Source organism: Colius striatus, chromosome 13 (genome assembly GCF_028858725.1).
Source record: "Colius striatus isolate bColStr4 chromosome 13, bColStr4.1.hap1, whole genome shotgun sequence".
NCBI lineage: Eukaryota > Metazoa > Chordata > Aves > Coliiformes > Coliidae > Colius > Colius striatus.
The window spans coordinates 15,038,584-15,060,518 of NC_084771.1; the positions used below are offsets into that span (position 1 = coordinate 15,038,584).

At 53.2% G+C, this 21,935-nt stretch overlaps 2 protein-coding genes across 3 annotated transcripts; one reads left to right on the forward strand and one right to left on the reverse strand.

Moving 5' to 3' along the window:
* Positions 1–1,351: 1,351 nt before the first annotated feature.
* On the forward strand, positions 1,352–6,424 carry TSPAN6 (tetraspanin 6). Of its 2 annotated transcripts, XM_062006632.1 has the most exons (8): positions 1,352–1,482; positions 1,590–1,778; positions 2,046–2,120; positions 2,665–2,763; positions 2,951–3,106; positions 3,698–3,781; positions 5,433–5,530; positions 5,703–6,424. In XM_062006632.1, the coding sequence occupies exons 1-7, from the start codon at positions 1,396–1,398 to the stop codon at positions 5,499–5,501; spliced, it is 759 nt and encodes a 252-aa protein (XP_061862616.1). In that variant the 5' UTR covers positions 1,352–1,395; the 3' UTR covers positions 5,502–5,530; positions 5,703–6,424. The 2 variants fall into 2 exon arrangements, with proteins under 2 accessions (XP_061862616.1, XP_061862618.1); XM_062006634.1 differs by lacking the exon at positions 2,046–2,120.
* Positions 6,425–7,804: 1,380 nt separating this feature from the next.
* On the reverse strand, positions 7,805–16,265 carry TNMD (tenomodulin). Its single transcript, XM_010203425.2, has 7 exons — positions 16,196–16,265; positions 15,935–16,069; positions 12,620–12,760; positions 11,694–11,795; positions 9,722–9,875; positions 8,405–8,577; positions 7,805–8,014 (listed from the first exon to the last, which is right to left on the reverse strand). The coding sequence occupies exons 1-7, from the start codon at positions 16,241–16,243 to the stop codon at positions 7,805–7,807; spliced, it is 963 nt and encodes a 320-aa protein (XP_010201727.1). The 5' UTR covers positions 16,244–16,265.
* Positions 16,266–21,935: the final 5,670 nt, after the last annotated feature.

Below are 21,935 nucleotides of genomic sequence, written 5' to 3' on the forward strand. Positions count from 1 at the left end.
CAAGCATTCAAAAGCCGTGAGTCAGGCCCCAAATGATGAGATTGTCAAAAATAATAAATCCCAGGATCACCCGTTTCCCAATGCACCTCCTGCTTTGCCGAGGCTTTAAAAGGTTGTCAGTTGTTTTTCTTTGCAAGCTGAGGAGCCAGGAGCCTGTTTTGACATAGGAGAGAGCCAAACCGAGCCTGTGCCAGCCCTGCCAGGCACTAGGAATGGGGATCTGGGGGTCTGAGGACAAAATCGTGGGCGCCAGGACCCTTTTTCCAGCTCTTGCCAGGAAGGAGAGAGAGACCTCGCTGCAGACGCTGAGCTTCACAGCCGCTTGCGAGGCAAACACTTCCAGATGGGGTCTGTTTGCAGCTGAAGTTCAGCCCCTGCGAGGCAGAGGTAACAAAGCACGTTCATTAGGACCCGCCGCCCCCTGGCCCATGGAGTTGGGCTGGAGCTGGAGCCACCTGGGATTTGGGCTCTGGAGCTCAGGGAGGGTGAGGGGTGACAAGCTATGAACCTGGCATGGACAGGTAGGAGAGCTGGCGGAGGGTGGTGGCGGGGGACATGCTGCCTGAATACACTAATTATGTAGCAGCCAGGTCGGTAAACGCAGTGATTAAAAACACAGCTGTCTTGAGCAGGAGAGGGCTGCTGGGAAGCCGCTGTGCAGGGCTGCTGGCTGCAGGGGGGTGGGGAGTCCACAGCCCCCCGCAGCCCAGGGCCAGCCCTGAGCAAGGGCCGGGATGCTCATCCCATGGTGGGCTGGAGGCTCCCCATTGCTTGCCTGCATGGTGGCCATGCCATGTGCTGGGAGTACAGGCACATGTGGCCATGCCATGTGCTGGGGGTACAGGGTGGCTGCCCCGGCTGGTCCAGGCTCTGCAGGGGGGCACTGGGCAGGAGGTGTGGGGGGTCACACTGGGGCCAGGGCTGCATGATGCCATGCCTGGGGCGGGCAGGGAGGCAGCTTGGGGCAGGGGGGGCACAGCGGGAGGGAAGTGTCCCGGGACGGGCAGGGGAGCGGTGGGCAGGCGGGGGGTGTCCTGGGACGGGCAGGGGAGCAGTGGGCAGGCAGGGGGTGTCCCGGGACGGGCAGGGGAGCGGTGGCAGGCAGGGGGTGTCCCGGGACTGGCAGGGGAGCGGTGGGCAGGCAGGGGGTGTCCCGGGACGGGCAGGGGAGCGGTGGCAGGCAGGGGGTGTCCCGGGGTGAGGCGGTCAGGGCGCGGGCAGCGGCAGCCCCGCGCGGGCAGCGGCCGGCCTGGCAGCCAGGGGGCGCCCTCGCTGGGGCGGCGCGGCCGCCTTCGGGCACGCTCGGGCATTTCCGTGAGCGCTCGGCCGCGTCCGGCGGCGCTCGGGCGGCTCCGCCCCGGCGGGCCCGTCCCGCCGCACAGGCCCGTGTCGGCCATGGCGTCCCCGTCGCGGCGACTGCAGACGAAGCCGGTAATCACCTGCCTCAAGAGCGTCCTGCTCACCTACACCTTCATCTTCTGGGTAAGCGACGCGCTGCGGCCCCTTTCCCCCCGCGCCCCGGCCCTCCCGACGCCGGCGGCGTGTCGCGGCCACACCGCCCTGTCGCGACAGCTTTCCCCTGGCCGCAGGTGTCGGGTATCGTGCTGCTGGCCGTGGGCGTCTGGGGCAAGGTGAGCCTGGCCGTCTACTTCTCTTTGCTGGACGAGAAGGCCACCAACGTCCCCTTCGTCCTCGTCGGCGCTGGCACCGTCGTCGTCCTCCTGGGCACCTTCGGCTGCTTCGCCACCTGCCGCGGCAGCACCTGGATGCTCAAGCTGGTGGGTGGCCTCCAGCGGGCTGGGACAGGGTCCCATCCCTTCCCAATCCATCCTGACCTGTCCTGACCCATCCCTGCACATCTCACTCCTCCCTGTCCCAACCCCATCCCAACGCATCTTACCCCATCCCTTCCCATCCCAGCTCCGTCCTATCCCAACCTACCCTATCTCATCCTAACCCTATCCCTTCTTGTCCATCCCACCCCATCCCATCCTACCCCATCTCATCCCTCTCTCCGTGTGCCATCCCTCCCTTTCTGCCCGCAGTATGCCATGCTCCTGTCCCTCATCTTCCTCATTGTCCTGGTGGCTGCTGTCGTGGGGTTCGTCTTCAGGCACGAGGTGAGTCTGGGTGGGCACTGCTCTCTGCTGATGCTATGGAGTGAGTTGGATGCTGGTTTTAACCCAAGTGCAATTGCTGATGGCACTAGAGGAACAGAGTTGCCACTGGGAGTGGTGCTTTGTTTAGTTAAAATGGGGTTAAACCAGCCAAAGAACAGCTTGGTCCCCAGTAAGGACTGTAGGTCCCTGTAAGGACAAAGCTGGGCATGAGGTCTGCCCAGCACGGCCCACTGCCCCTCCACCAGAGCAGCAAAGCAGCCTTGGACTTTTAATTGTGCCTTTGATCTGTCTTCTGCAACCATTTCCGTAATTAAAGCTCCTTTGAGGGTTCCTGCACCACGGAGCAGCTTGCTTGGAGGGACTTTGCACCACGCATGTCCTCGTTATTGCAGGCAGCGTCCCTGCTGCCATAGGCCGTCCCAGCCTGCCCTCTAATACAGCTTCTCCTTGTGGGGGTGTGGGGGAAGGCTGCTGGCCATGGGCAGGTGACTCAGTGGGGCTGCGGGCTGGGGATGGTCCTGCTGCAGACACCTCTCTATTGCAGATCAAGACAAACTTTGAGGCCAACCTCAGCCTGGCCCTGAGGGACTACAACGTGACGGCAGATCGGCACAGTGAGGCCGTCGACACCATCCAGAGAACGGTGCGTGCCCCCCTGGCTTGGGAGACCCATGGTTTCTGGGGGTCCTTTTGCAGCACAGGCTTTGGAGTTTGGGAGATGCTGGTAGTTTTGGGAGAGGCAAGGGCAAGGGAGCCGTGAGAGTGGTGGTAGGACCCAGTGATCAGTACTGTGGTGTGACTGTGCTCCCCAAATGTGTTTCTCACTCCAGCTGCGCTGCTGTGGGGTGCAGAACTACTCGGACTGGGAGAGGACTGAGTACTTCAGGCAGAGGGGCATCCCCCAGAGCTGCTGCAAGAGCCAGGACGACTGCTCGGAGGAGGATCTGAAAGACCTGAGCAAAGCCAAGCTTAAAGTGTTCGTGGATGTAAGTTAAGCTCAGAAGAGTCTCCCCACCAGTCCTGGAGGTGGGGAGGACAGGGCTTGCCCTTCCTAGGAGGCTTGGAAGGAGAACTGTTCCCTCAATCCAGATGCCCAGGGACTCCCCTGGGGTGGAGGCAGGGGAAGTGTGGGGAGGAATGAGCCCTCTCTGATGTCTTGAGACGAGGCCAGCTGGACCCAAGTGTTTGTGCTGGGGGCTATGTTTTGGAGAACAGGTGAATAAGGAGATTATTTCCCAGTGAGATTCGTTTCGGTAGCGCCGTCTCCAGGCAGCTGTGCAAAGTCCTGACCTACTGAGCACAGGGTGATGCAAGGGACATTCATCTGATGAGTCACCTTGCTCAACCCACTGTCTCTGTTGGGAACAGCCCAAGCAGCACTCCCCTTGGTTACAGGGCTGGGCTGGGAGGGAAAAGGCTCTGCCTAGGTCAGGCAGGAGGGTGGCAGCCAGAAGCCCTCAGCTGCCCACTTGGGAGCGTCTTCCCTTGGAGCTGCCAGTGCTCTAGGGAGGTGCTGGTTTGTGCTTCTGGTGGGTGGTAAGCACTGGATCCATGTGCTTGCTTTCCCACCCCTGCAGGGTTGTTTTTTCCTGGTAACATCAACGATGGAGTCAAGAATGAGCATCGTGGCAGGAATCTCCTTTGGTATTGCATGCTTCCAGGTAAGTCTCCCTCACTTGGCACAGCAGGAGTGCGTGCAGAGTGAAACTCACCTGTGCCTGGGATTATTCTATCTCTGTGCCAACTCTGGTGTGTGTACAAAAGGCACAGCCTATTTCAGCCAGGGAGGAGCAGCTACTCTGCAGTATCTCCTTGAGTTTAATCTCACCAGTGTGCTGTCTCCAGTCTCTTAAAGCCAGGGACTGAAGCAACAGCTCTGTTTCCATGAGCTCAGGTTGTTTGAGAAGAGCTCCTGTCTGAAACAACTGAAACAAAAAACAAACAGAGCCTGTTTGCTAGGGTCAAATTTGTGCCCTGACCTTTCCTCCCTTTTTATCATGGAGGCATTTTGATATCACTTCTCTGTGGCTGGGTCCCTATCAATGCCTATGGGGTGCTGCTTGTGCTTAGCCTATGATTGTATCCTCTCCCTCCTGCTCCCCAGCCTCTCCTTTACATCATTATCCTGTTGGATGTTTCCTGCAGCAGTGTGCTTGATCTTGACAGGAAATGAGAGGCCCCAGCCCCCAGCTTCTCCAGGCTGGGCCGGGCGGTAGGGCTTCCCGAGGTGCCGAGGCTGCGGGATGCGCAGCCGCTCCTCTTCAACTGCTTAGTGGCAGCTTTCTGGGCAGCTGCAGAGTGAACTCAGCTGGCCCTGACTTTGGAAGGGGCTTGAATTCACCCTCCCCGTGATTGGGCAGGCAGAGGCTGTGGCAGGACCTTCAAGGAGCTGCCCATTGGGACCAGGACGGGGAGAAGGGGCTCCGCCAAGATATTTCTACTGTAACGAGTGTGTTGCCGTGTGTTTCCTGTAACGGATGTGCTGCAATGGGGGAGAAGCAGGAGCCAGCAGTCCCTGGCTGCAGCTGGGGCTGTGTCTGGGAGAGCCTGAGAGCTGGAGCTGCTCTGCTGTGCCCAGCTGCTCGTCTCAGTCTCCTCCTCAGCTGGGCTGTGCCATCCATGGGGTCACCCAGACGTGACTGACACACAGACGGTGAGCTGTGTGCTCCCAGATGCCAAATCATCTCAGCTGATGCCAGGCCTGGGAGTTGTAACTGGTTCCTGGCTTTTATCACTCCTTCAGCAAGCCTTGCTGTGTTGTGCAGACGGCAGGGACCCATCATGCAAATGTGCCTCTAACTTTGCCTGTGTGGGTCAAACTCTGTCAGGAGTCCTTAAATGTCTGTGCAGGGGCTGGGAGGCCACGTTCTGATAACAGTAGTGTGTCCTTCAGATGCTAATGCAAAACCAGCAACCTTGCTTCCCTGCTGTCCTTGCAACAGGGAGAGATGGCTGCTGTTCTCTGGTGGCTGTGTAATTGGCTGTGACGCTCAGGGTATCTGTGTAGTCTCTGAAATTAACATAAACCAGTAGATGCTTCATGAAGCAAAATGCAACAGGATGGGACGTGGAGCATCTCTTGTGAGCAGCTTGTTTGGCAGATGCCTGCCAGAATCCTCCGCTTCAGCCTCTCTCAGTTACTCGGAAGCAGGGCAGAGCAGCCCATGTTGTGGTTTGCAAATCCCACTGTTTATCTTTGGGGTTCATAAAACTGATGCAACCTTGGAGCAGTTTGTCAGGCTTTTCCTCTGAAACCCCAGGTCCAGGCTGGGGCTACCTCTGAGGCCTGGATGTTTTTCTTCTCTTTTTCAGTTGGTTGGCATCATCCTCGCCTGCTGCCTGTCGCAGTACATCACCAACAATCAGTACGAGATGGTGTAGCTGTCCCCCAGCACTGTGGCTCTGACTGGGTATGTCCATGGGCTGCATTGGCTTCCCTGGCTGCTGGCTGGTTGCCCCTGGGCACCTCCAGCACAGCAGCAGGTCCCATGGAGGGATGTGGAGGTTGTGTGTCTGTAGTGTCATTTTAAGCTGTGTATAAATCCAGCCTTGTCTGTTAATGCTTTGTCTTGTGCCTCGCAGGGTGTGCTCTCCGCAGCCGGGGGGGTTGCCAGATGCCTCCACCTCCAGTTTGACTCTGGAATGCCACTTTGTGAAATCTTGCTTTGAACTGACTGATCTTCTTCTCAACCAGCTCCTAGAAACGAGTGCAGCAGCTGTCCTGGTGTGCTCAGGGACTTGTCCTCACACTACTGTGCTGTGCCGCCGCCTGGGATCGTTAATGTAGCTGTGGTGGGTCCGGCGCGTGCTGCTCTGATACCGCAGCCCCTGATGCTGCTGCTGCACACAACCCACGGTGCCAGCAGCCTCGTTGTACTTCTGGTGCTCCTCTTTAGTGCCTCCCTGGTGAAGGTGATGCTTCCCCTCCACCTCCCCTCACTCTCTGGATGTGGTTGCTCTCGAGATGGGGCTGTTGCCCTGTTAAACACAGCCCTGTCTGCCTGAAGCCTGTGGCTCAGCAAGGCCTCGGCTTGTTGCCAAACTCTCTCTGATCCCTGCCCTGGGTTTTATATAGTTTTTTTATAGTGTACTTTTTAAAGTACAGGCTGTAGTGATTCTTTGTAAGCTGTAGTGAGGGTTGGTGATGTAGCTCCTGGTGCCTTTACCTTGGTAGGTGTCCTTGCACCGAGTCAGCTGTGACTTGATTGTCAGTATTATGTGCTGCTTTAACTCATCTTATGTATTGAGTAGAACTCTTTTGTCCTGGGACACAATAAATATTAAGATATTTTACTCTATGAAAACTCCTTGGCTTTTCACTTCCTGGAGATTCCTCTGCTTCAGTCCTTGCAAAGAGCAGCAAACCACCACAGGCTAGCCAGTAACCTCTGGGCCGTCACGGCTTATGGTTCTTCAATGCTTACTGGTGCACTTGCATGTATAAATAACTTCTGTAATTGAATTTTCTTCATAACAGCAGTTGTGTAACAGTGGGGAAGCAGCAGGCCTGGAGCAACCCAGCCTGGGAGCTGAGTTCAGCCCTGAGCAAAGGTGTGCACCCTCAGCTGGCTGCTCGCTCAGAGCAAAGGCCAGGGCAGTGCTGCTGCAGCTGCCTTCCTCTTCAGCCTCTCCCTGAGGCAAGAAATGTGGATTTAAGGTTTTCTGTAGGTTTGGGCTAATTCACCAGCAAGACTTTGCCCACTGAGCCTCATGCCTCAGCAGTGTGGGGAAGCTCCCCTCAGGAGCTTCGGGTATTTTTGGGTCTCATGTACTGAGCTCAAAAGGGCTGTGGTTCAGAACAGTTCCTACGTCCCTGCTGTGTTTGGATCTTCCCTCTCAGGGGGATAAACATCTTGGGGGACTTGTCAGAAATGCTTGGTGTCCCCAAAGCTGTCAATGTCCCTTGGGATGCCATGTGGGGAGCTCTGCTGTGCTGTGTTCCCAGCATTCCAGCCATGCTATCAACGCAGCAGCTGTGAACAGGAATGGAGGGAACTGCCCTTAAAATGTGCCCATGTCCCCATGGGAGCTGCAGGGATGCAGGGAGGGCCTGGCAGCCCTGGGGACACCATGGCTGCCATCAAGGACTTACTTTTCCCATCAAGCAACTCAGGTTATACCATTTATTGGTCACAGCACTGGGGGTAGCTGATGGTACTTGGGGTCCTCTGCGCCTCTGATCCCTCTGGCTTTGGCCACCCAGTTCCCCTGGGGCTCTTTGTGCCCACTCTTAGGTCTACCTTACCCATGTGCCTCCGTGCTGCACTGCGCACCTGAAGGACTGCCAGCACCTCTGAGCTGTGGCTAATGACTACCGTGCATATCAGAGCACGCTGGAACGGGGTCAAGACGTGCTGAACAACTGTCAGAGCTGACAGGGAGCAAATTAGGGACCTGTGCACGTTCCCAGCGAGGCGAGAGGTGGCAGTCCCGGTACCTGAGTTATGGATGCTCATGCTGAGGCAGCCGAGCAATTAGATCCCTTCTCAGACCCATTAAGCATCACAGACTGAGACTAAACGACTTTCCATTTTCTTTGCAATCGCTCATACAAGACGTTTATTGTTTGCCTGTTGCCTCTGACGAGCACAGCCTCCCCTTGCCCCGCAACTCACCGGCAGCCAGGATGTGGCTGAGTGGGTGGCAACGTGGGCAGGGGGCAGCAGCCCAGCGCTGGGCAGGCGCTAAACCCTGCCCAGCATCCGTGCAATCCACCAGTTGCAGGGCATGATGATCCGGCAGATGACCCTCCCGCCCTGGTAGCAGTAGGGGTAGGGATGGTAGCCCAGGAGGGGCTCGCAGACCCGCTGGCAGTAGCGGTTGGCGCGGCGGCACTGGGCACAGCAGTACCCGCGCTCGTCCCACAGCGGGTGGAACTCCAGCCCGTTCTCCGACTGCCGGGAAGAGACACTGTCAGTGCAGCAAGGGGGTTGTGTGGCCAAGGCACCCCGGAACAGGGCCAGGACACCCTGGGAACACGGCCAGGACACCCCAGGGACATGGGCAGGAGATCCTGGAAGAATAGCCTGGGCACCTCATGAGCATGGACAGGACATCCTGGGAAGGTGGCCCAGGCACCGCAGAAGCATGGGCAGGGCACCCCAGGGATGTGGACAGGACATTGTAAGGAACACTAAGCCACCCCTGAAACACAACCAGGCCACCCCAGGAACATGACCAGGACTCCCCAGGAGTACATCCAGGACACCCCAGAAGCACAGCCAAGACACACTGGGACCATGGCCAGGACCAGGGTGCTCCAGGGTGTGATTGCTGACACTCACGTAGTCATTGATGGGCAGATCCTCCTCCGTGAGCTGCCGTGCCTGACGCTTGGGTCCTGGCTGCACGTCCTTCTCCACCTCGTGTTTGCTCTCCCCATCCAACCAGCTCTGGTTGTCTACAAACACTTCAGGGTCATCTTCTTCTGCTCCTTCAAGTTTGGCCAGCTCAGGAACTACAGGGAGAGCCCAAACAGTGCTGTCAGCAACCAGGGAGCAAGCAGGAGGACAAATGCAGTGGCAGGCCTTAGTGTCTCTACTAAAATTTGGTGCCAAGGTGCAAGAAAAGCCCGCCAGCAAACAGCTGTACCCCACTGTCTCTTGCTCTTGCCAAGAAGAGGAGAGGGGCTTTAGTAGATAATATGGCAGGAGGAGAGGGTAGACATGGCTTGTCCTGTTCCTGTGCTCATGGTTGGTGGATTCCCATGGGTGGTGGGACCTCCTGCATGGGGTTGTGGGTGTGGGGAGGCAAATGGGCTCTACTTCTGGGAGGTATAATTGTACAGCCCCAGGAAAAGAACAGGATTTGGGGCAGATGAGGCCCAGCTACAGCACCCATAGCTTAGGTAAGACCCACAGTGACATTAATTTTCTTTGCTGAACTCAGCTGCAGATGAAGTCTAACAGCAGGGCCCAAGGAAGCAGAAAGGGGACAGCAGCCTCCCTCTGTATCAAGGATCTCGCCTGCTTGCTCCCAGGACCACAGGTGGCCATGAACTGACTGATACCCGTGGGGGATGAGATGTGTTTCCGTGGCTGCAGAGCAGAGGGAGTTTTCTTGCTTGGGTTTTTAAACTAGCTCATTCGTCTGGAAGTGGGTTAGAGCGAGCGGGTAATTACGCTGGCGGATCTCGGAGGCCACAACCTCTGCGAGGGCTGTGTGGTGAGCAGCTGGAGGTGGCAACCCCGTTGTGTGATTTAGATGCAGATGCCTGCTCGTGCTCTGATGTTCATGCAGTGATGAGGATTTAGGCGTCCCAGTTTCCAGCAATGCTAGCTTCTTTGCAGGTACAAAGGGGCTTTTCTTTATTGCTGTGTTATGAGGAGGGATAGCCATTCTGCAAAGTGCAGGGCGGTGGGGAGTCTGCACAGACAAGCACTTTGCAAAGAGAAACTTCAGCCCCTGCTCTTACATTGGCCGTGCTCTCTCATGGTCATGGCTAACGTTGTGTCTGTGTCTGAGATGTACAATGAGGCTGCAGAAATGGGTCTGCATCACGTTGCACTGGGGCAAATGGCAGAGAGGACATGGGTGGGTGGCAGGGCTGGTCCCAGCCAGGGGACTCACAAGCATTTTGGGGAGGAGGTGGCTCCTTGTACCTGCAATCGGCGTTGGGTGGATCCAGTAAATGGTCACGTTTCTGCAGATGTCAAAAATTTTTGAGCTCTTCAGGAACTCCTTGTTCTGAATGGGCTTTTCCCCAGGCACCCAGACCACAGACTGCTCAAAGTAGGTGGTGGTGATTTCTTCTCCCTGCAAGAAGAGCGAGATTTCTGCCCTGGCCTGGTGAGATACCCAATCCCCTCTCTGTCTGCTTTTCCTCCCCTTTGCTTACTCAGAGGCACCTCTCTCCTCTCAGAGGGCAACTGGACTTCAGCTGCCTTGGCTTGTGGTGCTCACTGGGTGCACACGCAGTGGTCACTCCCGCAGGGGCACTCACCCTAGGCCTTGTCTCTCCTGTCTGCTTTCAGCCACCACCACCCCGCTCTTGCCTCCCTCCCTTCACCATGCTTCAAGAGCCTTCTCCTGTGCAGTCCCCACCATCTGGAAGAGCCTTCTGGAGCGCCCCAGCTCATTTAAAACCCAAGATTAAAACATCTCCTCTCTGCTTTGCTCTTACTACTTAATTTCCCTCTCCTTCTGCTACCGATTTTGTGATCAAACACTTTAATTTATTCCTCACAGAAATTCTTTGCACGGCCCTATTCTGTAATTTATACTGCATGTCTCTGCTGTTGCATTAGTCCATGGTACGTTTTGGCAGGCACCGAGGGAGGGAGATATATAAAGATTATTGGATGGGTCTCCGCTGAGCTATCTGCCAAGGCAACATTGTGTATGTTGGTGATGGTAGCCCATAGAGCAAGCTGGCAAATGGTATTTTTCTCTCCAGAAGGTGTCTGGAGCCATATTTCTCTTTTATAGAATTGTTCCTTATGGCTTTGGGAAGTCTTAGGAATGAGCCAACACAACCTGACCCAGTCTGAGTGGTTTTTGGAGTCGCTGGTGGAAGCTGCGGGGTTCGGGAGGTGCTGCCTGAAGGACCTGGCAGCGACTGGGCTCTGAGAACAGACGACTTGATCTTAAATCTACATTTATCTTGTTGGGTTTTACATTTCAGCTCTCTACTCGGGGCAATATTCTGCTAAAGCCTGGGAAGTCATATCCCTTTTACGACAGTAGCCAAGAAGATCTATTAGCTGCTTATACCATAATCAAAGAATTGGTGCCTGGGAATTTGGGTCATGATTCAGGGAAATGGTTCTGCCCACACTTGGTCTCAAACATGTGTCCTGCTGGTGTTTTATTTGCAACGGCTTCCTGGGGGGGCACTCGGTCTGCTCACAGCCTTTGTCTTGCAAACAGGGCGGCAGGACGGCTGTGCCACCGCGGGGGACAGGGATGGGGCTGAGGGACAGCGGCTGTCAGGCGACTGAGCATCACCCCAGGTTATGCTGTGGGAGGGGGAGTAAAATGCAGAGCCAAACGCTGTTTTCCACGCAGCATGCACAGCGTGAGCCTCCTTGCAGCAGAATGTGGAGGGCAAAAGTCAAACGGTATAAAGAAGCGACGGGGCACATGGAGGGGAGGGAGGTTGGTCCTTGCAGGACAGGGAGGCGGCTCCCACCTCCCAGGGCTGTAAGCCAAGCGCTTTCTCAAATCGCATTGCTTAAACACGGCTGCTCTTTTAAATTCATTACTTCTGCCTCATTCTGCTTGAGAACATGAGGCTCAGTTCTTGGAGAAAACAATTTGATTGACTTTTTGGTGACTGCTAATCCTGAGCTGCTTTTCGACCTTTTGACTACAACAGGATTATTGTTCTTGAATCTCCCGTATTGTGCCGAGAGGCTTTTGTCTGTCGGCTCTCTAATCCCATCTCTTTCCACTTGTTGTTTTTAGAAGCAATCCTCTGAAATGAGATCATTTTATGAAGCGATCACAACTCATTATTTCTTTATTGCAGCATCTCTGGGAAGGCTGGAGCAGATGGGAGGGTGGTGGGGATGGCGGCCACGCTCCCAGAGCCAGGGAGAGGAGTGGGTTTCACAGGGGATTTCATTCACCTACCTCAAGCTCGGGGATCTTGGCCTCTGTTGTCTCAGGTAACACTTTAGTCTGAGTTTTGATGAAACATTTTTGAAGTCCCACAAAGAAGATGCCAGTTATTCCCTGCAGCATCCAAACAAACACCAAGAAAGCAGTCAGGGCAAAGTGAGAGGATAAAACACTCCATCGTGCAGAGGGTACAGCTGGATGAGGGCTTAGCTGTGCTTTTGCTGTTGATGGGTTTGTGCACACTCTGCTCAGCAGCGGTGCTAAGATGTACTAACAGATTCTCCTCAGGGGTATTGTGTTTTATGGTTTGGGAGAATAGAGCTTTTTACAAATATTTTAAAGGCAGATAGTCATAAAATTTTGCTTTGCTCCTCTTCTCCTTGTAACTATCCTGAGCTCTAGTTATCATAAATAAAAATAGGCAGAATAGCATCTGACCGTTATGGTTATATGAACATTCAGCCCCCACTTCCTGCTAGGCTATTAGCTGAAAATTTTGCCATATGTCACTGCACAGGGTATTTCCCTACAAATTTTAATTAGGTTTCAGAGAGAGCCTACAACATTGTCATAAGGTTTTAATGTTCTCCAGACAGACAAATGTACTGGGCTGGGATAGATTTATGATGTTTGCCTTCCTTTGCAAGGGTAAATCCAATAACTAGATCTTGCTTTTAGGATGTATTTTGTTGGAACTGAACCATGCTGCTATTAAATACTGGTGGAAGCTTGTGTAGATACACATCTCCTTTCCTTTGAGAGCGTCCCCAGAGAGTCTGCATCTGGGCATTGCTCTCCGTGACACAGAAGCAAATCATCCTTGTGCTTGCTCCAGCAACCCTGCTGTGTCCTAAGGGATCCCACCGTGTCCTCAGGGACCAATCTGATCCCACTGCAGGACGGTGGGCAGGGTTCTGAGGACAAACTGCTGCACTCACGTTTTTGAAGTCATGGATCTCCAGGATTTCCTCACTGCCATTCCCACTCCTGAAGGTCTCTGTCCTGGCCAGAGGGTCGATCTCCATCACAATCTTCTTCTTCTCACCATGGCTGAAGAATGTGTGCTCCATGTCATAAACCTGTGAGGGCCGAAACCAGACCTGTCTCAGCCCCTACCTGATTTCACACACCAGCTGGTGGGCGAGTGGGCTGCTGCTGGGTGCCCTGCTTCCCCATACCCTGGATATCCCTGAGCCTGGATGGCACAAGGAGAGGCAGTTTCCAGGTGCCAGGGCTGGGAAGAAGGGCAGGATGGGACTAGGCTGTGGGGGTACACGTGTGTCACGCCTGGGGGAAGATGCTTATCTCACATTTGCACCAGAAGCTTTACCACATATGGCTCAGCCCTTGCTGGTGCGTTTTGTGCCTGTGTACTGAAGTCCTGAGTCCAAGGGACCTGGCTTTCCCTTCTCCCTGCCTTGCTTGCTCCACCACTGCATCCCTGGTTTGCTTGTTCCATCACTACATCCTTGGACCTCTTGCTCCATCTCTGCACCTTCTGTTTTTCTTGGAAAGGAAGAGGTAAAAGCCTGTCTCTGCCTGAAGGAGATCAGGGATTACCTGCAGATCAAAGACCTCCTTGAGGGCTGCTGAAGAGCTTCAGGGCATAGCAGCCGGCTTCCTGGCAGCACTCATCCCAGTGGGGAGCCTGGGGAACAGCGCTGGAGGGAACAGAGCCAGAGGTGCAGCCATCCTCTCTCCTCTCCTCTCCTCTCCTCTCCTCTCCTCTCCTCTCCTCTCCTCTCCTCTCCTCTCCTCTCCTCTCCTCTCCTCTCCTCTGCTCGCTGCACTCTGCCAGCCCAGCAGCCCTCCAGTCCCTGCGGATGCCTGACCCTCAAATGATGAGTAGTGCCAGATGCTATTTGAAGCACAAAAATGCTCCTGCTGGCACAGCAGGAGCTGGTGAGCCTTGGAGAGCCTCTTTTCCCAATCAAGTGTTGTCATAGGGAGGCAAAGGGCTTGTGCCTCAAGTGCACAGGGCAGGGGGTAGTGACAGAGGTATGGGGATGGGAAAGCCCTGTTCATGCCTCGTGGAGCTTGGGAAGGAGCATCCTGGCCTTGCAGCAATGCCCGGGTGAGGGGCAGGGGCTCTGCCTGCTGACCCAGACTAAATCCCCTTCCACAGTCCCCTGGTTCCTTCACATCCCTCCCTATCATGGGATTCAAAGCCTCTTAATATTTAAGCATCATCCATTTTGCAACCACTGGAGGAAGCCTGGGTACAGAACCAGCTGTGCAGGGGACAGCTGCCAGGTGCCTTTACGTCTACTTAAAAGTTCAAGAGTGGTGTGTGCCTTAGTAGCCATGAGCATCTCCTATTAGTCAGCAGGAGGCTTTTATAAAGATATATAGCTGTCAATGGATTTTATGGTACGGTAAAAATAGTCTGAAGCCTAAAATGTCTGGAAGGCCCCTTGTTTTTGACTGAGAAAATGTGCATGGTGCCATAAATCATCTCTAGAAGTGCAGGATCCCCGGTGGCACCTTACCTTCGAGTGCCTTTCCATTTAGGAAGAATTACTTTTGCCAGTGCAGCGTCCAGTTAACCCATTGCCGCCTCTGTGTTGCTCAGAGAGCTGGGAGATGCTTTGTAGGGTAAAAAAGACACTCGCTCATGAACCATTGAAATATATCCCCCTGTGAGGCTGCACCGAGCCTCTCATTCTGTGTCCCTGCTGCGCCCGGGAGCTGCCGTGCAGAGGGCAGCGCCGGGCCCGAGGCCACCTCTCAGGGGAACAAGTCTTCTTTAAAGATTTTTTTCCACTCTCCAGTGGCATGAAGGGGTTTTGGGTTTTTTTGTTGTTGTTGTTCTTTACAGAGTTGAATTCCCCTTGGTTTCTATTTCTGAGCATTGGGAAGCTCCAGCCTCCCTGGCCTGCTGTCCCCGCAGCACTCCCAGGACAGCTGCAGAAGCCGCTGCCCTGTGCATGTGGTGATGTCGAGCGCTGGGACCATCAGCCTCCAGCTCCTCCACAGGAATATCTGTGCCTTGCTGTGACCCATCAGGCATTGTGAAGGGCTTTCAGAATCAGGATGTACTCTGTCCTCCACCAGTGCCCACCAGTGAGGACACGGAGGTCTTGTGCTTCCAAGGCTGCAGCAATGGATCTGTGCTGCTCGGAGCAAACCTCTGCTCTGGGGGTTAACAGCCTCTTCCCCCCACGCTGGCATGTATCCTGTTTTTCGAGGAACAGTAGAGACTTTATAATGGTCTTGGCAGGAGCCCAGCGGCACATATGGCTCTTATTGCTTTGTCTTTTACTTTGGGGGGTATTTATTTCTATTTGTTGATAAGAAGACAGAGTTTCTGGTGAGCAGGGTGCTTCCTCTGCCTGGCGGGAGGACAGCCTAGGCAGGCTGGCGTGGCTCTAGCTCAGGACAGAGAGGAGAGGAGAGGAGGGATATCACTATGGGAAAGAGTCTCCTCTGGCTGCACATGGGAAGTTTGGAGTCACTCTTGAGACTCAGTAAAACCTGCCAGCGCTGGGGTACAAAGTGGGACTAATGAGCATGGAAACTTCAAGGGGAGGAGGATGAGGAGCACCATGCAGGCTTCAAGGTTAAACGATTTGTTTGGGGTATGGGATAAAAAAATAAAAGGGTTTTGGCAAAATTGCCAAGATGCTGGGCAGAAGTGGGCAGAGCTGTAGGGGAGATGCACAGCCCTGCTGCCGCCCCGGCACACTCGGCACTTACAGAAGCGTCTGTCTGGGGAGCCGGGAGCAAATAAGCCCAATCCAGTGAGCAGGAGCTCCTCCAAAAGCTAATCCATCTCACCGTCCCCTCACGTTGCAGACACATTAAAGTAAGAAATATAATCCATGACAATCAATCACCGCTGCGTCCTGGCTTTCTCTCCTCTTTATGCGGTGGCATAATGACTTTTCCACCAGTTTCTGGCAAGATAATTGAAATGAAATGGAAAATATTTTCTTACTTGTCATAAAATTTGCTGCCGGTGAAATAAGAGTAACTTTAACTCTTGGTGGCATAGCTCCCATCCCCTGTAATCGTCAGTTAGGGAAGGAATGTGGTGACAGAGAAAAGAGCCCAGCCTGTATAAAGTAAAAGCTCGTTATGAATAATACAAAGGTTTTTAAAAGTCCCCTGAATGCTTGTGGTCTAATAAAATGCATCTTGTAAAGTTGCCTGGGTTTCGGGGAGTAGTTAAGAGTTTCAGTGAGTCGGGGAAGGGGACAGCTCTGTCTGGGGAAGCGGCACTCGGAAGCGCTGATCAAAGAGCTTTTACTTACTTTTCTGGGTGTTGGGCTCCAAAGGTATTTGACACCAAAAAATATCAGGATCAGAGAGATGAGCAGCACGCTGAAGAGCAGTCCACAGGTCTGGGATCTGGTGCAGGTCCTCTTCCACGTCTTGGACGCTTCTGCCTAATGAATGACAAACCAGGGACAGACAGAGGTCTACTAATGATTCCAGAGAGGGGAGTACACATGCTTATCAGACGTGTGTCACACTGACGGGCTGCTTGGGGGCCAAGCGAGCCTTGAACTTACATCCAGAAAGTGGCAGTCCTCCGGGCTCTCCTGAGCTGTCCCTCCCATGGTCTCCTCCGTGTGCGAGGACGCTCCGAGGTGGAGTTAGAGAGGCTCTGGGCTGCAGATGTGGCAGGGAGGGCTGGCTCACCGCCTCCCCGTGACCGTGGCCACCGGCTTCCCCCGCAGCCTGGCAGCCCCACAGCGCCTGCTGTGTGCAGGCTACAAGCGATTCCCAGGCTTCTGGAGAGCAGCCCGCAGGAAGCTCCTCTGCCTGGTGTCCAGCCCATCCAGCTTTTTGTTTAACCTCCTCTCCTGCCCCCCACATCTGCCAGTGCACCGATGGCTGGAGGTGGCCAGGCTGGGCAAGGGCTCCCATATGCCCCGGAGCTCTGAGGCTGCTGCTTTTGGGGGGCTGCTTGCTTGTGCTCAGGAGTGCTGAGGGGCTTGGGCAGCGGAGGGTGCTGGCAGGGAGAAGGTCTGTGTGACAAGGGGATGTGAGTGTGAGTGGGTGTATGTAGATGGGCACGGCTCTGTGTGTGCATATGTATGCAACGCAGCGTGGAGCCTGAGCTTTCCCCACAGAGATCCCTCTGCAGAGCCTTACCCCCAAAATGGGCCTAGCTAGGAATTTCCTGGCTAATTTGTTGGGTTTTTTCCTACGTTTGAAAATTTCCATTTGTTGAAACCATATCGTTCCTCCATGGAAGTGACCCCATCTGAAGAGAGGCTTTCAGAAATCCAGCGTGAAGTTTCTAGTCTGAACAGGATGAGGCTCCCTGGTGTAGAAGAGCTGGCATGTACTGTTTTACCAAGCTGTTTACTCTCATAAAAACCCAGAGTGCATCATGCACTAATTAAAATTGCACTAAAAAGAAAAAAAAAAAAGAAGAAAATCCACATTGAGTTTTGCTCAGGGTGAGAAATGGAGAAAGAAATTGCTTTCAGCAGGTCTGGCGTGGGCTTTGCCAGCATGTCAGAGCATCCCCAGGGGAAACCCAAGTGGGATAGAAGATTTGTTGCTGAACAGCTCTGGGAAAGCGCTGTGCAGTGATAGGGGAGTGTGTGTGCAGTGTGCCCTGGTGTGTATTGGCTTCCTTCAGAGGGGTTTGGGCTCTCTACAAAGGCATTTGGGCTCTCTGGCTCAAGGGCACAGGACCTTCTCACCCCACAGCCCAGCAGCAGTTCAGGGTCCAGCTCCTCTCCCCTTAACTCAGGGCAATTGTTATGAAAAACACACTGAGGGGGTTAATATTTGAGAGGCCAACAACAGAAGGGAATTCTATTGATGAGTGAAAGACAGCAGGTTATTTGGAGGAGAAAAATCACTTTTTAATGGAAAGCAATTGCAGGCAGCCTCTGAAAACATCTGAAAGATTCTTGAAACCTAAATGCAGCAAATCTGGGCAGACACCAGCTTTGTCTGTCTTCACTTTTCACCAGTAAGTTTCACCTCTGAAGTTTTTGTTATTCACTGGAAACTGAAGTATCTGAAAACGTTTTCTTTTCCTGTCAAAATTAGTGTTTCGGAGGAAAACTTTGGAGGAGCTCTGCTGAAAGACAGTTATGATTACAGGAAAGAATTACAGTGGTGCTGTTAAGCAGACATAATTGATCAGCAGAGCAGAGATCTTCACAATATCCCCCACTCAAGGCACAGGAAACACTGCAAATACCACTCGTAAACCAAATTAGGCATTATTATTTTATTACTGTTGTAAGGTAAATGTCAAGCTTTTTAATGGCAATCACTATAACTCTGGCAGGAGTCGGGCGTCTGAATTAGCTAGAAGAGCTGAGAACCTCCCAGGGCTGGGAGTTAATAAAACTCAATAAATATCACCAGTCCCTTCCAACACTTGGTGTATGATGGGGATGGAGCAGCTGGTGTGAGTGGCAAGGGACGTAGGGGGGACCCACTGTGGGGAGGGAGATCTGGTTGTGCTGCAGGCTGCAAAACTGGGCACTGCAGGGATGGGAAGCAAAAGGAGTGAGCAGACATGATGCATCCACACACATGAGTGCACATGCAGCCCTGGAACAGCTCAGCTCCGTGTGCCCTGGCCCCCATGCAGGGAGCAGGATGAGACCTCTCCACACCGCCGCTCTCCAGCGAGTGTTACAAATATCCACCCTGGAAGCAGGGGATTTGACGGCAGCAAAACCAAGTTGTCCTTCCCTTCAGCAGCTGTGGGCTGTGCAGCAGCCTCTGGATCCCGACAGAGAGACAGATACTTGGGCTGCAGAAAGGGGCAGGGACTGTGGGATGATGTTAGTCAGAAATATTTGGCTTTTCCCTCATTCCCCAATGCTCTGTCTCAGCACTCAGGGCTTCAGAGAAAGAAAAAAAACCCAAGGATTTTCATGAAAAGGCAATTTTTAGGGAAAAAAACCCCCTCAATATCTTTAAGATGACAATCAGGTTCTCTGTATAAAAAGCAGTTCCGATGGAAATCTCCCATCAGTGCCAATGAAGAGGGAACAATCACTAATTTTCCTTGAAGCTAATGAGCGCGAGTGTGTATGACAGGGGAGAATTTAATCTGATGTGAACTGAGGAAGAGAAGCAATACTGATATTAATGTGTGACTAATTGATACCCAGAAGAACATTTGAAATGATTAAAAGGCATTTGATTTTTATACAGGACAATAAGAGGCTCATTGGCTATGACTGGTGCATCCTCTCAGTTTTCTACTTCTTGCTGCAATTTGCCCAGAAAAATCTATCATGTCTGCAGTGTAGCCTGGCTGCTGCATAAAATCTCTGTGCCTGGAAATGTTATACCAAGAAATTCCTCCTGGACAGCACAAAGGTTCATACACGGTATGAGCAGGGGTGAGAAGCCTGGCAGAAACAGAACAGGTCTCCAAACCACTAAAAAGCAGCTCCCCAAAGCAGTGGGGCTCAGGCAGCAACCTCCAGCTGAAACCCGTTGTGATTAATACGGTGCTCTTTGTTATAATGAAAAACCCATTAAGGTCAGTGGCGGCATCTCTGAGCAGCACTAAATTGGAACGATGGAGACAGTAAAGTTAAAAACGAGCCATAATATTAATGTGGATAGTGAATTAATTTGACAATTCCATAGGTAGTAAGTAAATCACATCGTTTACTGCAGGACGCGGCGCCTCGCGGCTCTGCTGCGGTGCTGCTGTGGCAGTGGGACCATCTGCTCCTGGACAGAGCTGGGGACACCCTGGGGACACCTTGCCCTGTCATCCTGCCAGTCTTGGCGCCTTCGTTGCTGCTGCTCGTGTCTCTCAGTAGGGGAAATACCTTTTGCTTTCCTCTTTTAGGGACTCAAACCTCAAAATATATCCAGTGTTGGCTTACGGCTTGTCTGGGATGCTGTATCCACCATCCAACGTGCCTGTTCCCTGGTCCTGCTGTCGTGGTCCAACGTGTTTATCCCCTGGTCCTGTCACTGTGTCCAAGGTGTCTGTCCCTTAATCCTGCAGTCATGGTTTAAACTGTCTGTGCCTCAGTCCTAAATCAGGCTCTAAGGTCTCTCTCCCCTGGTGCTGTGTCTGGGGTCCAAAGTGTTTGTCCCCTGGTCCTGCCACTGCGTCCAATGTGTCTGTTCCCTGTTCCTGCAGCCACAGTCCAAAGTGTCTGTAGCTCAGTCCTCAGTGGTGGTCCAAGGTGTCTGTCCCCTGGTCCTGCAGCCACGGTTCAAGGTGTCTATCCCCCCTTTGCTGTTGCACATATGAAGCTTTGAGTAGGCTGATGGAACGGCTGTTCCCCTGGTTTGGGTGGGTGTCTCAGGAAAGGCTTCTGGCCTTCTGGAGACTTGTGCAGTACCATCATGCAGCCCTTAGCCATCTGCTGCTGCATTTTTGCCTCGGGAGTAGAGATTTGTACTGGGGTGAAGCATCTGCATGCATGTCAGTGGGGCTGTGGGCTTCCTCCCCACTGCCAACATCCCGAACAGCAGAGAGAGGGAGAAAGCACATATAAAAGGAAATTTCTCATTAGCTGGTGCCTGATTACACAGAACCCTTTCTGCTTCAAACTATCCCATTTTCTGCAACGTTTGCCAGATGAGAGGATGCATACCTCCTCTTATCAACTAGCCACATACGGCCTGCGCTGAAGGGAGGTTTCGGTAATTGGCCTATTCATCATTCATTGTTTATCTTAAGTTCACATTGTCATAGGGAACTCCAGAGACATCCTTGATTTAAGTTAAGAAACTTAATCATGATGATAAAACTGCTCGGGGAGTTGGCCGTCATGCTGGAGACGCACGTGGCCGTGTGGCACTCCGGCAGCCCGTAGCCACCGCAGATTACTCAGAGCTGACAAAGCTTTTGGAGAGAATAGAAAAAGATAAATTCATGGTGGCCATTCTGATGGGGCTGACTGGAAAGTTATTACCTAAGACACACACTTCTTCTTGCTCACAGCTCGTGAACAATCCCGCTCCTCTGAGCCCCGGGGGGGGGATGTCTACCTCATTGCTGCCGTGGTGACTCCCTTGTCAACAGAGGTTATTAACAGCGCCGGAGACTTTTATCCAAATGCCTGTTTCATCATGATGAATAACAATGTCACGTCTCTCTTCTACTGGATGACTACACGGTTTTATTTCAGACACTTAACTTCTTCAGAAATGCTTCCCCATGCAGGGGGCTTAGCTCATCTAGAGAATATGTGCTGAGCGGGTTTTATTTTCACCAGGCTGCGAATATCTGTAATGCAAAGACCAAACCCATAATCCCGCACTGCCATAAGTCACTTCTCCCAATAAAGAGCTGCTTCCTACTGGGAGTGCTAAAATGTAATTGAAAGCTTCGCGTGTGTTGGTGTCACACCGGAAAAGCATTCGATTAAAAATAGTTTAAGGGTTGTTAAGATCTGAAGGGATAGTCTACAGCTCCTCTCGGATATTTGAGAAAGGAAACTAAGAGGATAAGTGGGAGAGCAAGGTGCCAGGGTGCCCCTCTGCCCTGCGGCAAGGTCGCCCTCATGCCCGGCTGGTTTCCCTGCTCACGGCAACAGGGGGATGCGGGTACTCGGCAGGCAGAAGCCCACTGTCAGCCCGCTCGGCTAGAAGCAGGTCACTGGTGATGAATGTGTTTGGGGTGCAGGGGGAGGAAGTGGACAAGGCCCCGCTGGTTTCTCGAGCACACACAGGTGTTGCAGCTGTGTGGATCTGCTGCAGGACGGAGGGATGCTCTGGATTTCCCCAGCAGCACTGTTAAACCTCACAGCACGGGGACAGGCAGCAGGTTCCCTTTGAGGGACCGTGGGCTTCATATCTCACCTCAGTCATGAACTCAACATGTGGGAAACCTGCAGGGAGATGAAAACTTTTGGGAAAATGGCTGCATCATGCCAGGATGGTGTGAAGAGAGTAATCAGTGTATTATCACTGCTTAGTAACCCTAAAGTGTTTAATATTAACATATTGAACCTTTCCCACTGAACCAGTTCAGTATCACACAGCCTCCTGCGTTACTGTGCCACCTGATACATGTATTAATGTTGTTTACTTACTAAAGCAAGTAAAGGCAGAGTTGAGATTACTCCTCAATGCTACTAATCAGGAAGGAATCCATTAAACCAGAGAATTCGAACACAGTTAATTTTTTCTTTGATTGTCATTAAATCTCCCATTGATGGCAATTAACTGCTGTGACGCTGGCAGCATCACGCTCCCTCGGGGACCAGCGAGGGGGCGGGGGATGCTCCGCTCTCCTGGGGGTGCTGAGGTTTCTGGGGAGAGCCTGAGGCTCAGGAGATGCCTCTTGCTCAG

Excerpts from the sequence above, each read along its gene's own strand:
- TNMD (XM_010203425.2), bottom strand. The coding sequence starts at position 16,243 with ATGGGAGGGACAGCTCAGGAGAGCCCGGAGGACTGCCACTTTCTGGAT. Across the intron at positions 11,796-12,619 it reads AGATCCATGACTTCAAAAAC|GGAATAACTGGCATCTTCTT; the intron begins GTGAGTGCAGCA and ends TGGATGCTGCAG. Across the intron at positions 8,578-9,721 it reads CCACCCAACGCCGATTGCAG|TTCCTGAGCTGGCCAAACTT; the intron begins GTACAAGGAGCC and ends CTCTCCCTGTAG.
- TSPAN6 (XM_062006632.1), top strand. The coding sequence starts at position 1,396 with ATGGCGTCCCCGTCGCGGCGACTGCAGACGAAGCCGGTAATCACCTGC. Across the intron at positions 1,779-2,045 it reads GCACCTGGATGCTCAAGCTG|TATGCCATGCTCCTGTCCCT; the intron begins GTGGGTGGCCTC and ends TTCTGCCCGCAG. Across the intron at positions 2,764-2,950 it reads TCGACACCATCCAGAGAACG|CTGCGCTGCTGTGGGGTGCA; the intron begins GTGCGTGCCCCC and ends TTCTCACTCCAG.